The following is a 16505-nucleotide window of genomic DNA, read 5'->3' as shown; positions in this document are numbered from 1 at the left end:
TCTGTTTAGCCTCATTCCACTGAGCCAGAAACTCTGAAAGTTTCAGCTCCATTTGTGCTGGAAGGACAACACCCTCTGCCTGTTGTGCAGTAAAGTAATTTCCCTTTGTGCTGTAAAGCAACACTGAGTATGTTTACATGCACACCAACATTCCACTATTATTCCGAATATGACAATATTCCGAATTTGATACAGGTCATGTAAACAGCATATTCCGGTTGGATAGGCCTTTTTCTGAATATAGCATTTTCCGATTAAGACGTGGGGTATTCTGGTATCATTCGGGTTTTAGAGGTATTTTGTGGACATTTATACGGCGCATTCGGAATATGCGTCTCAATCTGGGTTTTTAACCGCAGTTTACGGCCTCTTGCCCGTTTACGGCTTTTGGGCAGTTGTGTGCATTGGTATGGCTGCTGTACACAAACCAACCAGCCAACAGATTGCAAAGCTGTAGACCCTATAAGAAGGAGAAACACAGCCTATTTTTAACATGATCAAAGACTTGCATATCAACAGCACACATCGCTACGCAGACCTTTTCGAGGAGCTGGTTGAAGGAATGAAAGAGGGACGCTGTGTTCGCACGGTCTAACAAGTCTGCCTACGCTGGAAAACATTGAAAAAAATCGTATTTTGCACGGCTACATGCAATAGGTAATATTAGTGGAATATTCACTTTCATTAGCTATGTAAACAGCTTGGTCGGAATATCGTCTTTTTCTGAATGGAGGGCAATAACCAGAATATTATGTGCATGTAAACATAGTCAATGTTTTGGCACATCTGACAAAACTAGCATAAAGCGTAAAGCCCTGTCTCATTTAATTACAGGAATCTACTACGGAGTTAAAATCAATGTGGTAATAACTTTTTCCGTATTAGTTAAAGCAAGCGTTTGTAAGCCACAAGTGAAAATATTATAATTTTTAATGCTTGTTTATAGTGTAACATGTATACAATCAAAGTCATTGCTTTGACTCTAATGTCAACTCCTGAGTGTATTAAATTGAGCAGGGTGCAAGGAGGAGATCTTTAGGGCGGAAACTAATGATTATTTTCATTATCGATTATCGATCCGCCAATTTTCTCGATTAATGTGATGTTAATAAAAAATGTGCATTACAATTTCCTTAAAGGGTAACTTTTTTTTTTTTTCAACCTGGACCCTATTTTCCTATGTTTTTGTGGGTATGTGACTGATGAGACCAACAATCCAGTATTGAGCGAGAATGATGTGACCAGCAGCCGCGAACCAGGCTGCAATGTAACCCTGTAGGGCAAATGTGCATCGTTAATTTCGTCCACTGAAAGTGCAGTTTTTGCCACTGAAAGGCTCAGATTATCATTTTAAGTGTCTGACAACATTATGGAAAGGATCCTTACAGAGATAGACCTTTTAAAAAAAAAAGAAGTAAAATCCTCTTTGTTTCACCCGAAACAGCTCAGAGATCGTTATCACTAAACCCATCAGACTCCATTTAAAAGAGCAATACTTTTAGCATGTATAGAGCCAGCATATTTTCACATGTAATCAGTAAACTGTGTTTATTTCAACCAAAAGAGTTGCGATTGTTGGAAAAGTGAAAAGACGAACCAAAACGGCTTTTCATAGTTTTATTTTGTGTCTGTCAACTTTGAATGCAGTGTATTTTACAATGATAAAATTACTGTTTATTTAGATAGAGTCTGGTGGCTATAGCGATAGCAATTTCGCGGATGTTTTTATGTTTTAAAAAAAAGATCTTACTCTTTAACAGAAAGGTTGACCTCCTTAGAAATCCTTTCCATAATGTTGTCAGACACTTAGAATAATTATCTGACCCTGTCGGTGGCAAAACAAGCACTTTTGTGGTGGTTCGTAAATTGAAGGTGTGCAATTGCCCAATAGATTAGCTTGTTTTGCTGACTGCAGACTGCAGCCATCTTGCTTAATACTGGACCAATATCAAATATTGTTGTTCCTCAAATCATTCACTTAGACACAGAAACATAGGAAAATAGGGTCCAGGTTGAAAAACAACAAAGTTTCCCTTATTCCTTGTTTGATCTTGCTGACAGTCCAAAACCCAGAGATTTTCAGTTTACTTTCATGGAAAATAAAGAAAAGCTGCAATTTACACATCTGAGAAGCTGGAACAAGTTTGTCTTGAAAGATTTGTAAAACAATTATCAACATTGTTGCAGATACATTTTCTGTCAATCAATTAATCAACAAACTGTTTCAGCTCTAAAAAAAAAAATCTTCTTTCAAATGGTCTTACTTTAACAAAACTTCTATGCTTTCTGCCCCTTAATGTCAGGTAGTTCAAAACAATCTCCACCCATGCAGATATATATTTAAAACAGTTTTGTTTTAGGTTGTTCACATGTGCTCAGCTCTGACAACAGTGGACGGCAACATTATCATTCTCTTTGAGTCTTCATCAGTGGCTTCTTATGGCAGGCAGCATCCCTGTATTTAGATTATGGCATACTGCTTATTCTATTTATTTGATACTAAAATGTTGCAAAATCAGCCCTTAATCTCACTCACATCTAACGCCTCCAACAGACTGTGGATAAAGCACTGCTCTCGACCTCTCTGCTCTGGGATTCTGAATCTCGTAAGATACATTACAAAAGGTTGAGGAGCACTGCTCTAAGCCATTTTTATCCTAAAATACATAATATCTGCACATTCTTTTGACCTGCACATTCTGCACATACTTGCCAACCAGAATACTCAACACCTCAACACCTTGGATACAATAAGTGACAGAGAAATAAGCTCCTGAATAAGAAGTATTCTAATAAGAAGTACTCTTAATAACTTAAGCCAAGAGAAAACGGGAGGTTTCTGTGACAGATTCCTGATTTCACGGCAACCTTAATTGGCCAGAAAAACGACTCTTGAAAGCTTCAACTCCCACGTACAATTAAGTATCCTCTAGAGAGCGGCAGCCTCTTGCTGTACAGCATGACTAATCTGACAATGTGGGCAAAACACAGAGACGAGAGATTCGAGTCAAACAACTCACAGGAGCACCTTTGGCATTTACGCTACAAGGGAAGGGGAGAGAGACATGGCGATGCAACACTAACTCTCCAATGGCGTGAGAAAAAAACAATAATCCTATCCTATAAACAGTTAGCTACTTAAACACTCATCCTGTGTTAAAAATGGCATCATAACTTACTGCTAAAATAATAGATAGCTAGATAGATAGATAGATAACCATCAAACATGGCCGTTTCAAAAAATCTGATCAGACTTTACGCTGAATAATATACTGTACCCTTACTTGCTCAGCGAGTATAACAACATGTTGAATTCAATAAATTTGGTCCAAATATGGCCCATGTAACTTTTCACATCCATCAGAAATGCTTAACTAATAAGCTTGACAAATGTGGGTTGTCCCTAAAGGTTGATAATAAACACAATATTTTAAAGAGATATCTTGTAGATGTATTCATTTTACTGGTATAAATTTGTATAATTATAGTGTTCCTCCCAGAATTTTATTATATTTCTATAACTCCAAGACTCTGAAAGTGTGCAAGAAAGGAAAATCTCATTTACATGCTTTCGAGTTTATATGCCATCGTTGTAAAAAAGGAAACCAAATCATTTGAGCACAAAATGACTGGCGCATGATGTTTGTTAATTAACACAAGGTCAATGTGTTGGTGTAACCCTAATTTGAATAATGGCATCTTAATACCCAAACCACATCCTGTTGATTCATAAAATTAAAATGAAACACTCCACAATATAAAATCAAAAATTCCTAGAATTTTGAACCAGTTAATAATACAGTGAAGTGCAACGCTAGAAAGCCAACAGCCAGAGCAATATTGCTAAATTACTGCACGCTTGGGAGCTTTGCAAAGTGAGCTAAATGTGACACATTCGGCCTGTTATCTATGAATTAGTCATATATAAATATAAAATCTCAAGCTCTGCCCTAATAAGAGAGCACTGAGATTTCTACTTGTGTTCCTTTGGGAGATTAAGTATCAACAGAAACAGGGATGGGACTGTCAAGAGCCCAGGGGGCTAAAACACGGACCACTAAGGATGAAATTAGCAAACAAAGACAAACAAGGATTTTTTCGTCTGACAGCTGTGTCCAACACACACACATTTCCTTTTTAACTAATTAGGATGCAGAGACAACTTCAAAATAGTACAATGAGACTCAGTGGAGTATTTGACACAGAGTGAATTTTCCATGTCGTTATCCCAGGAGAAGGCTAATACACAAATTAAAAGTCAACACAAAAGTTTAATACACGTGTACTCTTCCTTCAATCCAATGATGGCTTGATCATTATTACTAAAAAAACTAATAAAAAAAAAAGGTCTTAAAGGTCCCATGACATGGTGCTCTTTGGATGCTTTTATATAGACCTTAGTGGTCCCCTAATACTGTCTCTTTCCCGAAATTCAGCCTTGGTGCAGAATTCCAGCCACTAGAGCCAGTCCCACAATGAGCTTTCCTTAGGATGTGCCATTTCTGTGTCTGTAGCCACTGAGGAGGAGAGAGGGGGGGCAAGGTAGATGTTGGGGTTGTGGCCTTGACCAACTGCCACTTTGCTCGTTTGAAAGCCATGATGTCTCTCTCTCATGGGTTGGCCAAATTCTCTGGGCGGGCAAAGCAGAGAAAGGGGAGGTAACCTTCCTCCTTATGACCTCATAAGGAGAAGATTCCAGATCGGCCCATCTGAGCTTTCATTTTCTCAAAGGCAGAGCAGGATACCCAGGGCTCGGTTTACACCTATCACCATTTCTAGCCACTGGGGGACCATAGGCAGGCTGGGGGAACTCATATTAATGTTAAAAAACCTCATAAAGTGAAATTGTCATGCCATGGGACCTTTAAGCAAGATGGTGGAGCAGCAAATAGAATGGACTGAGAATTTGTCACTTAAAGAAATATTTAACCCTCAAAATTATGATTGGACACCTTCTCATTCATCGTACGCTTTCCTTTTATTTTCATGACTATTTACATTGTAGATTCTCATTGAGCCAAACTCAAGAATAAACACATATGGAATTATCAAGTGAAATAACTGAAAACATATATTCAAAGTAGCCACCCTTTGCTTTTTTATTAGTAAGGGAAAAAATTCCACAAATTAACCCTGACAAAGCCCACCTGTGAAGTGAAAACCATTTCAGGTGACTACCTCATGAAGCTCATTGAGAGAACACCAAGGGTTTGCAGAGTTATCAAAAAAAGCAAAGGGTGGCTACTTTGAGGAATCTAAAATATAAGACATGTTTTCAGTTATTTCACACTTTTTTGTTAAGTACATAATTCCATATGTGTTCATTCATAGTTTTGATGCCTTCAGTGAGAATCTACAATGTAAATAGTCATGAAAATAAAGAAACACATTGAATGAGAAGGTGTGTCCAAACTTTTGGCCTGTACTGTATATCAATTACTCACCTTGTGTTGCCTTGAATTCTTGAATTCGCCTCCACGATGAACAGAGAATTTTTTGGGATTCTTCGTTCACCGTGGAGGCATGCAAGAAAAAACATTTTTATTCAAGAATTCAAGAAAACACATGGTAGTAACTGTTAAATGAGCATTTTGAGGGTGGAGTATTCCTTTAAGCTTTTGTAGCATTGGCTTAATTTTTCTTTGCTGAGTAGGCAAATCTATGTCAAAGAAACTAAGCATTATAGGAATATTTCAATATTTTCGGAAGCTCAGATGCCTGACTTGTCTCTCCTGCTAATGGCTGATTGACCACTACAGGTGTGGTTGGCAAAGTAAACAGATGTTACCTGCTGACCCCAACAGGACGTGGTAGTCTGTTCCTCTCTGTGTGGGCGTGTCATCATCAGGCTCCGGCCTCTCTGACACCTCATAACGGTCCCAGTTTGACTCCAGTTTCCTCCTGGAGAACACCTCCATCCGGTCGCCTTCCCCCTGAAAGTTGTCCCCTTCATCTTGATCCTAAAAGAGAACAAGGAGGAATCTGTGATTCAAGTTACAAATGGGAATAATGGTGCACACTTCTGGACAATTGTATTTATGAAAAGTGACTGAAGAAGTTCAAAGCACTTTGTTTTTGAAACATTCCAATTTGGAAACTTTCATGGGAATTATTGGAAATTGTGGGAATTTGGATGGGATGTAGTCCTTGGGCTCAAATGCAATACTGTCTTCAATCTGTCTTCAATCAGCTTCAATCAGCTGCTGAATGTTGGATTCTAGAAATGATCTGTGCAGCAGGTGTGGCCTCAATAGCCCTGCAGTAGGCTAAAGTAGTGGCCCAAACCATTGACCTTCAGCTTAACATATGAAGGTAGCTAGTATGCTGCCTTTGATTTACTATGGTTATGGTTATATGCATGCTAAGGTAACCATCAGCGCGGTCTATTGTTTCCAGCCTATCAAGAACAAGTGGGCTATACAATTAACACACATAAGTAAATAGCAATGGGTTATGTATTACCCCCCCCCCCCAAAAAAAATAAAAATAAAATAAACCCCCGTATTTTAAAAACTAAATGTTGGCAAGTATGTAGTAGCGTATGCTGATTACTGCGTGCGTGCATGTCATTGACGAATATAGGGAGGACATTCAACTCAAGTTACATTAAATCAGGTTGTTTTAACCAAGATTATGCTGCAAGATGTGTTTTTTTTCAACTTCATAATTAATTCCCATTTATTATTAGACGCATCACTGCATGGGACGCTACGTTACCGTTAGCTAGTGGCTGGATTAAACACAATGGCATTTACCAGCAATTTACTGGTGAAATAAGTCATTGTTATAAGTTCTTGTTATTACATTATTAGTCAATGATTTAATTTTGACCATATGGCTTTAGCAATAAGCCGTTCTTTAATGTCGCCAACTGTGGTTTTGTGCTCCTTTTTTTATAATTTTATATTATATACATTATAAATATATTATATATTTCGCCCTTGAACATTACACATAAAAGTACTACCGTACCTTCTTGCAATTATCAGGGGGCACACAAACAACATTTTGCAGGTGCAATGATCTGCAAAAAAGACATCTACATTTTTTATCCTACATTAATGTGACCACAATCTTTGGTCAATCCTGAGGAGACAATGTGCAGGTAATTCTACAACTTCCTTTTCCTGTACCATGTTCCCACCAGAATTGTTGGTTGTGAAATTGATGTGCACCAACTGGCACACAATTACATATCCTCTGAAATACACCATCTTTCCAGAAACAAAACAAACTGCATTTTGATATTAAATTCTTTGGTGTAATTCAGCTGATCTAGATCACAACATACAGAAATGGCAGATTGTGTGAAAAAGTCATTAAGACATGTAAAATGTATGTATAATGCCAGCTAGTCTTGGGTACTGTGATTAAAGATTTTTCCACTTCATCTGACAATGCTCCACAAAGTATAATTCAAAAGAGCGTTTTGTTAAGTGGTCACTAACACATAGCTCCTATTCATGATCGGTAGCTAAGCCTAACAAAAAGGGTCAAGGTAATAGACATGCCGCACCGTATGACAACGAACATCCAAAACTGAACTCATTTAATTAGTCTGCTTCATTGATTTCTTGCTGCTTTGTGACATAGCTGCACAAACCTTTACTAAGGTTGTCATGGAAATGTGCGGTTGAGTCAGGGACAAAGCATGCTCAGTTATTCTGGTGCTGTGTCATAACTCCGTGGCACCATGGTAGCTATGTATCCATCAAAGGAGATTTTGTTCATGATTGCAATCAAGGAGCCCCTATGTACCAAAGGAGAGTTGTTTGACAGCAATCATTACAGAGCCCCTATTGTTTCCCTTTTAATTCTGTACCTGTTACCATGGCAGGAGCATCAACTGACAAACATCCCAGTGGAAATGAAGCTGAACTCTCTAGTGTCTTATCCGACAGTGTGGAAGATTTTTCAAGAGCTTGATCATGTAAGTTACAGTAAAAGGGTGGAGTGATTATGCGGACACACACCCACTTCTCTAATGCACAGCCATTAACCAGTGAACTGTGGCTAATTATGTTGAATATGACTCACAACGCCATCGCTATGATAGATTGTGTGGGGAAAAAAAAAGTCACATATTAGGTTCGTTCGAGATGAGCCAGGTCTGCGCAGAATCGTTCACCGGCGATCGCCGCCCAATGCATGCCGGTTAGATTTGTGTCCGACTTGATCCCGACTTGATCCCGACTTGCTCGGACGTCACGCACACGCGGGCAACGAGAACCTCACGAGATCAAGGCGGCCGCAGGTTCTCTTAATACATCCATGGGTTTGAGAACCAGGCAGCGCAGTTGATTTTCACCGACTGCAAAGACCCAGGCGGACCCAGGGCATGCTGGGAAACGCCTGCCTCTCAGCTGATCCAACAGCTGATTGGTTCAGAATCGACTCAACATTAGGGCTGAACGATTAATTGCATTTGCGATAATATCGCGATATGTTAAAACGCGATTTCCTAATCGCAAAGGCTGCGATTTGGTCTCGATTTGATGACTCGCAAGAGCAAATCAGTCTGCACTACGCAGAGAAAGCATCAACTTAGCACGCTAACGCTACACTGTACCTTGAGCTGATCTCTGTCATTCAAACAATTCTGAGTTGAAGTTTAAAACTTTTACAGCCATTTTAATAAAATGAAGGGTTTTGTTTGGGCTCGAGTCCATACATGCAGTTAATGGATACAGGCACGCAGAACTGAAGGCTCGGTTGGCAACGAGCTAGCTCTGATTAGCGGTTAGCTCCGTTTGCGGTTAGCTCCGTTATAAAGATATAAAGATATGGGTGGAGGAGCTGCCACTGAGAGGGGTAAACAATCAGACTGATAAATGACGGTTTGGGGAGCTTTCACAGCAGCGTGGCGCCGGTGTTTCAACGGTTTTATTAGTACAGTTAATCCCACGGCAAGACCACAGCAACTAACGTAACGATAGCCTCTCTGAGCAAGTGCAGTGTTGACGGTGTCGGCAGCCAACTTCACGAGGGGAGGGGCTGGAGGCAGCTCCTCTCTGTGCACTGTAAAAAATATATGTGTATATATATATATATATATATATATATATATATATATATATATATATATATATATATATATATATATATGTGTTTTTACTTATTTAACTGTCTAGTGTGTAATTGTGTGTTGTTCATACTATACAATGATTTATTGTTTGTCTTTGTTGAATAATACAGAAGACAAAGAGCTTAAAAAAATAATCGAATATCGAATCGCAATCGCAATATTTGGGGAAAAAATCGCAATTAGATTATTTTCAAAAATCGTTCAGCCCTACTCAACATGATGACGTTTTATATGAACTTTTTATTGTTTTTGAATTTGAAGGATTTTGATTGCTATTTGTCTGATTTAAAGGCTTATTCTGTACAGAACACATGTGTGGCTGATAGTTACGTTTAGAAATCAAAGATAGGGATGCATCGAAATGAAAATTCTCGGCCGAAACCGAAAACCGAAAAAGAGGAAACCAAGACAAAAACCCGAAAGAAATTAGGCCAATTATTAGTACCATTGCATTTATGGCTATGACTGTGTACTAACTTTACTAAAATCAAGGCATTGCAATTGTATAAATTATTATTAAAGTTTAATTAAAAAAATATCTAGCAGAAATATGGCTACAATCTGATAGTCACATACAGTATATAGTAGCCTAAGAACAGAATAGCTTACCTATTGTTATTATTATTATTATTATTATTATTATTATTTGAGGCACTTTCTTGCAGGATTTCACTGAACATATCAGACAACGAGGGTGCATGCCCCTCATCTGGTGAAGAGAGACGAGTCTTTTTTTTTTGCGCTCTGATCTCCTCCTGCGCTGGGCGCTGCTCCGTGCGCGCTCCGTCTCCACGCGGGTTCTCCGCATCCATCGCGGCCTGGATCATTTCTTGTGCGCCCTGCTTTATTTCCGCATCCAAGTAATGGTCTTTATAACGCGGATCAAGAAAATTTTCGGTGGCCGAATATTCGGTGCATCCCTAATCAAGGAGACTAAATCCGTTCAGATTACGGATCATCTACAGTGTGATGTTAATTAAAATCAGCAACAGGTCGCATGTAGAGCATTTTGACAGCTACTCTGTCATAATAAAAACAACTGGAGACTGTGTACAAGCCGATTTATGGGTCAGATTTTTTTTAAACATTTTATTAAATCGGACCTAACAGGATGTGAGTGTTTATGTGACTTCCTGTTCAGCCTGATGGCTGCTGGAAACGGCTGGAAACTGTCCAACTTGACAGCAGATTTTTGTCACCGCCCCCGGCTGCTGCCGCCTGCTCTCGTCCACTTTACAGGCGAGGCGCAGCCAAGGGGGTAAGCCTCTCTCCACAACGTGTACCTCCTATGGCGCCATTTTGATGCTAACAAGCGATCACCCGCCGTTAGCATTCCATTGACTCTATTTGTCCATTGTTTATTTATAATAAAAAAACACAACAATGTATAAAATGCTCCATTACCTTGTATCTCACGTTATGGCTCCGTAGAAGACATTTTTGTAAAAATAGGCTAACGATTGGGTCATAACTAAGTGACTTACTGTCTTAAGTAGAGGAATTACGGTACAGTACAGGAGAAGCTCACAGGCAGTTTCGACTTACATTAGCTGTTTAAGTTTAATTACTAATGTTAACTAGCATTTTAGTTAGCAATAATTAGCCTGTGCCTATGTTATCTCTCCTTACATATACCTAAGCTCTCCGTCTCTGCAAGATTCGGAATGATTGAGATTTCTCTTGGCACAGCTACCAGAAGACAGCTACTTTCGGACAGGTAGCTCACGTCACATCTACGTCTTCAAGCTCAGTTGGAGGCTGCGCAGTAACGCTCACCTCTCACCGGAAAAGTGCTTCTAATTCACTTCACTGATCTCCGTTGAAATCTATGGGATCACTTGGTCCATTTCGTTTACCGTCTATGGGCGCAGCTCATCTCTAACGAGCCTATTGACAAACGTGTTGACGTCATATCACTTTGCCGAATTTGGCATTCAGGTTATCTACAAAGTTCAACATTTAGACGTTTTTGGTGCAAATGAGCGGACATTTACACTGACTTTAATATCACTTTTAGGCCGAGTTGAAGAGGAGGGCCTATAAAGTTGTACATCATCGTCCAAGAACTGTGTGTGTTTTTTCTTGGTGACCCAACTACAAAATTATAAATGTTTTCAATGCGGTTTGGTAACGTTAGAGCGGGATACTGGGGCAGCCTATGGAACTCAACTTCCATGCTCTCTCACCCGGTGCTGGAATTCCGCTGCATGGGCGCTTCCCCCACGTCCACGACCGCGGTAGTGGTCTCTTTTACTCCGGCCACGGCCTCCTCTCCCTCTGCCCCGGGGTTCACCGCCAAAACTGTCGCTGTCGTTTGCACCCCGGCCACCTCTTCTCCAACTGCCTCCCCTGCCTCTCTTCGGTCTAACCTCCATTGTTGTCAACTGTGGCCGAACAGTTTAGCATGTGACACCACAAAGTGGAACGTAATGAGTGTTACATTGAATGGTGTCCTACAACAAAATGGCGATTGTAGGTTCCAAATCTCATTTGTACCAAAATACATCATTTAATCTGTGGACGGAAGTTTAATTTTACATTTCAGAGTTGAATGTCAATTTTTTTTTTTATTATTCTAATGGGAAACAAGCAACAGTTTAAACAATATAAAAATTAAATTAATACAGGATATATAAAATAGGCTACCATTCATCAAGGGTCTATCCATTGAATACAAATACATAAATACATTTAATTAAAATAAACACATTTTAAAATAAATTATGAAAAAAACAGTTGCAATGTTTACATACAAAAATAAACATATTATTGTTTTCAGTAACTATCATGCATTCTATTACATTACGTTTCGAGGTGTATTGAAATAAATGAAATTTTAGAACAGCTTAAAGGTTCTTGTGAATAAAAAATAATGTGTAAAACTCACAAATAATTAAGTAGATTTGTTTGCTATAGTAACATATGGTACATGGTACTACAATGAATACTACTAGTACTAATAGCGTATATGAATCCATGTCTGTGACACCTTGAAAACTATATATATATATATATATATATAACAACAAATCAATCAACAAATCACTAATGCTTTTCTTTTTATTTCAGGAAAATTCTTAATGGAACCACAAACGGGCACCTCTCTCTGACCTGTCAATGGTAATGCAGACTGATAACAAAATGGATGTAAACCCTCCAAACAGCACTTTTGCCAGCAACACATCACATGCCCAGACCGCTCCCCACAATGTTTGGGAGGTTATAACCATTGCTACTGTGTCGGCCATTGTCAGCTTGATAACCATTGTTGGTAATGTGCTGGTGCTGCTGTCCTTCAAAGTCAACAGCCAGCTGAAGACTGTAAACAACTACTACCTACTGAGTTTGGCTTTCGCTGACCTCATCATAGGAGCGTTGTCCATGAACTTGTACACCACATATATCCTGATGGGTTACTGGTCCTTAGGAAACCTTGCATGTGATCTCTGGCTATCAGTGGATTATGTAGCCAGCAATGCTTCCGTTATGAACTTACTCGTCATCAGCTTCGACAGGTACTTCTCCATCACAAGGCCATTAACTTACAGGGCTAAAAGGACTCCAAAGAGAGCTGCCATCATGATCGGCCTTGCATGGCTGGTGTCTTTTGTCCTCTGGGCACCACCCATTCTATGCTGGCAGTACTTTGTAGGAGAGAGAAAAGTGCCTCCTGACCAGTGCCAGATCCAGTTTTTAACAGAGCCTGTGATCACATTTGGGACAGCCATTGCTGCTTTCTACATCCCTGTCTCCGTTATGACCATCCTTTACTGTAGGATCTACAAGGAGACGCAGAGACGGACCAAAGATCTGGCAGAGCTGCAAGGGCTCGCAACTGAAAATGTTCTAGAGGGGACTAAACCACAGAAAACTATCATTCATTCTTGCTTTCATTTCACCAGAGAGAGGAGAGATCGGAGTCAGGCCTCGTGGTCCTCATCCAACCAAAGTAATGCCACAAAAACTACCATCAGATCAGATGAGGCATGGGTGAAAGCAGATCAGATCACTTCCTTCAACAGCTACTCTTCATCTGAAGAGGAGGAGCAGCACGTTTCAATAGAAACGCCACAGGGATCTTTCAAAGAGCAAGGTATTGGACAAAGTAATAAGAACGGGCAGGTGAGTGATTATACAGAAGATCTGTATTTTTCCACTCCTCAAAAGAAGAGTAGTAAAAAACACATCTCCTATAAATTGAAACCTAGCTCAAAGGGTAAAAATGGCAACGCTACAACTGCCACACCCTGCCTGCCTGAAGCAGAGCAGCCCACCACAAACGCCTCCCCTTCCTCTTCCACCACCTCCAAACCCCTTGACCCCGTCCTGAAGAACCAGATCACCAAGAGGAAGAGGATGGTGCTTGTGAAGGAGAAGAAGGCGGCCCAGACTCTCAGTGCCATCCTCCTGGCCTTCATCCTCACATGGACGCCATACAACATCATGGTGCTCATCTCCACTTTCTGTGCCGAGTGCATCCCTACGTCACTGTGGCACCTGGGCTACTGGCTGTGCTACGTCAACAGCACCATCAACCCCATGTGCTACGCCCTCTGCAACAAGACTTTTCAGAAGACCTTCCGCATGCTTCTGCTCTGCCAGTGGAGGAAGAGGAGGAGGAGAGGAGAGGACAAGCTGTACTGGTGTGGACAAAACCCAAACGTCAACAATAAAATGACTTAATGTGTCGAACTGCAACATGAAGCAGACTTATTACTTTTGCCCACCTGTGGATTTTATTGATATATACTGTAGTTAGTGGTCACCTTCAGCATGAAGTGCTGCATGTTATTTTTGTGTTAAAGTACATGTTGATAGAAAATGAGATGAGTCTGATGCAGCACTTAAACCGATGCTCCAGATTATTACAGAAAAGTAAAACCCGGTAGTGACGACACATTATTACAAAGGTTAAAAAATGGGTTCAGATTATTATATGAATCTATTTCAAAGGGGAACTCCACTGATTTTAAACATCAAAGTCTGTTTACAGGTGTTGGGGAGTACTACTGCATATGTGAAAAAGTATAAACCCTTTTGTGGCTCTCGATGGAGCTGCACAAAGTCTGATAATTTGCCTCAAGTGATGTCACCTGAGTCAGCGTCTGTTAGGGCTGAAAACTACAAGTTTGAAAATGACAAAGAGTTAATCTTTCCTCCTCTCCATACTGGTGGTAAAACGATCTCTTAAAGCAAACTGTAACATGACTCCAAAGTAAAAAATATTTGCATGTTCATAGATCCGAAGTTGTTGTTTTTTCAGTAAACACATTGCTGGACAGTAGTTATTCTTTATGTTTAACACTGATGACAGGTAATCAATTACAAAAACAAAAAAAGGTGAGTTGAATTATCAGAATATCTTCTCAATGAGCGATGATGGGATCAGGCTAACTCTGCTGACAGACTGCTGAAGCCATATACTGTTTTAGCCTTGGCTAAAATTAATAATTAATATTTAATAGTAACAAGGACTGTGGATTTGGCGCAAATCTCATTCACTGGAGTCACTTGACGGAGTCACTTCAGGGCGGAAGGAGAAATGATTACAGAAACTAGTAACAACATACTTGTAACGGACATAGTGTATGAGCATGAGGGTAAAACTCTGAAGGACGTTTAAACCTTATATAATCCTCCTTTATTATATTGCTCACATGCACTGTATATAAAGGACATATTGTAGACTTACACATTTCAAAGTAATTTATAGTATAAAGAATATATTTCACGGATTCTGTTGGATTTTACACCTCCCAAATGGTATATGTAAATTTCTTAGTGTATATCAGTGTTTAGTGGATGTGTTTGTTTTCTATCTTGGCTCTTGCAATTGCTATTTTATCTTGTGTTCAAGGGCTAATCTGTACATTTCTGTGCATTTACAGTTGCATTAGTTTCACAGTGGTAACATGACATTTGTTAATGGATCACATCTCTATTCCTGTCAATATTCAGATTACTGTAAAAAAATAAAAATAAAAAAGGAAAAAAAAAACTTGGTATTTAAACATAATGCAGCCACCATGTCTCTCTAAAGGGATGAGTGAGGCTGTTTTACATTATTGCACTTCTATGTCTTTTAGTGATGAAATGTCATGTTATCTCCCTAAACTCTTTGCCTTTTGTTCTGCTGAGGCAACAGAGCTTTGATAATGACCCTGTGCTCATTGTCTGTGTGTGCAGTTTTGTGAAATGGAGTCTGTGTACTGATTTGAATAGTGAAATACAAACTCAGAGGCAGAATTATACTTTCATCAGCATGAACATTTTCAACATCAAATGTGTTGAATCGGAACTGATTTGTACATTTGTATTTGAGAAATGATATTATCCGCTCCAACAGCATCAAAATAAAAAACTTGCCATGGATAACATGTACAAATAGCATGACTGTTGCTAAGTGGAGAACAGAGCTTACCAGAGAAGTCATCAGAGGTCTCGCTGGTCCCAAGACTCCATGTCAGTGCAGACGTTTTGCCACTTCAGTCTGATGCAACTCCATTATTAAAGGAAGTATGGTGATATTTGATCTTTTTCTTATTGTCAACAAAAACTGTGAAAAGACCAAAACCAACAACAAAGTGACTTTGACGTAGCCAAAGCTTGATATAGCTTATTCCTCTTTCATAAACCTCCATTGTTGTCCAAAAACTTACTAAAAACCTAAAATTAATTATTAGTGTTGAACATGGGCACTGTAGCTTGTTTTGAGTAAATTCCACATACACCATTCTGCTGCCGTAAATATTCACCGGTGCAGAACCCGCAATTAAAAAATGGTCTATAAAAATACACTTAGCGTTTGCTTAAAACTACAGTCTGCAGCAGTTTTAATATATCATTTATCATATATGCATGATCCTGTTTTGTTTTTTTTAAGATTTACATCTTCATGTATCAAATGGCTTGGGGCTGAGAAGTCAGAAATATTGAGAGACAGACAAACAGATAGTTGGTTTTGGTATTCTCATGGCATTTGTTGATCATAAGAAAACTATAATCGCCAGATTTATCACTACAAGCTTTGGTTCTCAACCTCTGTGACCCCTTAAAATCATCCCCTAATCACAGGTTATGGCCTTAGTGTGCCTGACGAAGACCTGTTAGGTAGAAATGTTAATCTGTTAAATAAAATTGAATGAGCCATCAGTACAGTGTGCAGATCTTTTTGTCTAGAGTTTATTGAAGCAGCAGCTGTGTGCTCTCCACCCTCTGCTACAGGACGATCTGGACAAAGGATTGTTAGAGGCCTGAAGAAGTGAAACATTTTCTGTCTTTGTTATCCCTTTAATCATCTTGTAACACTATCTTACTTTGATCTGAGTCCCTGTCATGGGTCTCAACCCTTAGGTTGGGAACCATTGACTTAAAGCATCCAAGTTCATTCTTAATCATGGTAGTTTCACAAAACCTAATG

At 39.4% G+C, this 16505-nt stretch overlaps 2 protein-coding genes across 3 annotated transcripts in view; one reads left to right on the top strand and one right to left on the bottom strand.

Moving 5' to 3' along the window:
* The window catches only part of aven (apoptosis, caspase activation inhibitor), a 40567-nt gene extending 29061 nt beyond the window's left edge, over positions 1-11506 (bottom strand). The window contains 3 exon segments of the mRNA XM_039781522.1: positions 5789-5960; positions 11272-11469; positions 11471-11506. Coding sequence (XP_039637456.1) covers positions 5789-5960; positions 11272-11469; positions 11471-11491 — 391 coding nt within the window. The 5' untranslated portion in view covers positions 11492-11506.
* LOC120546543 (muscarinic acetylcholine receptor M5-like) overlaps positions 1-16237 on the top strand; it is a 21266-nt gene extending 5029 nt beyond the window's left edge. Inside the window, exons 1-2 of one of the 2 annotated variants that reach the window (XM_039781521.1) lie at positions 7702-7930; positions 12155-16237. In XM_039781521.1, the coding sequence (XP_039637455.1) occupies positions 12203-13768 (1566 nt within the window). In that variant the 5' untranslated portion in view covers positions 7702-7930; positions 12155-12202 and the 3' untranslated portion in view covers positions 13769-16237. Of the gene's footprint in view, positions 1-7701; positions 7931-12154 lie in introns of those variants that run through there. The other variant, XM_039781520.1, reaches the window with a different exon arrangement.
* The last annotated feature ends 268 nt before the right edge of the window (positions 16238-16505 follow it).

The sequence above is a fragment of the Perca fluviatilis genome, chromosome 18 (assembly GCF_010015445.1).
Source record: "Perca fluviatilis chromosome 18, GENO_Pfluv_1.0, whole genome shotgun sequence".
In the NCBI taxonomy this organism is placed as follows: domain Eukaryota; kingdom Metazoa; phylum Chordata; class Actinopteri; order Perciformes; family Percidae; genus Perca; species Perca fluviatilis.
The sequence above is the reverse complement of the archived record's forward strand: the minus strand, read 5'-3'. Positions and strand labels throughout refer to the sequence as shown.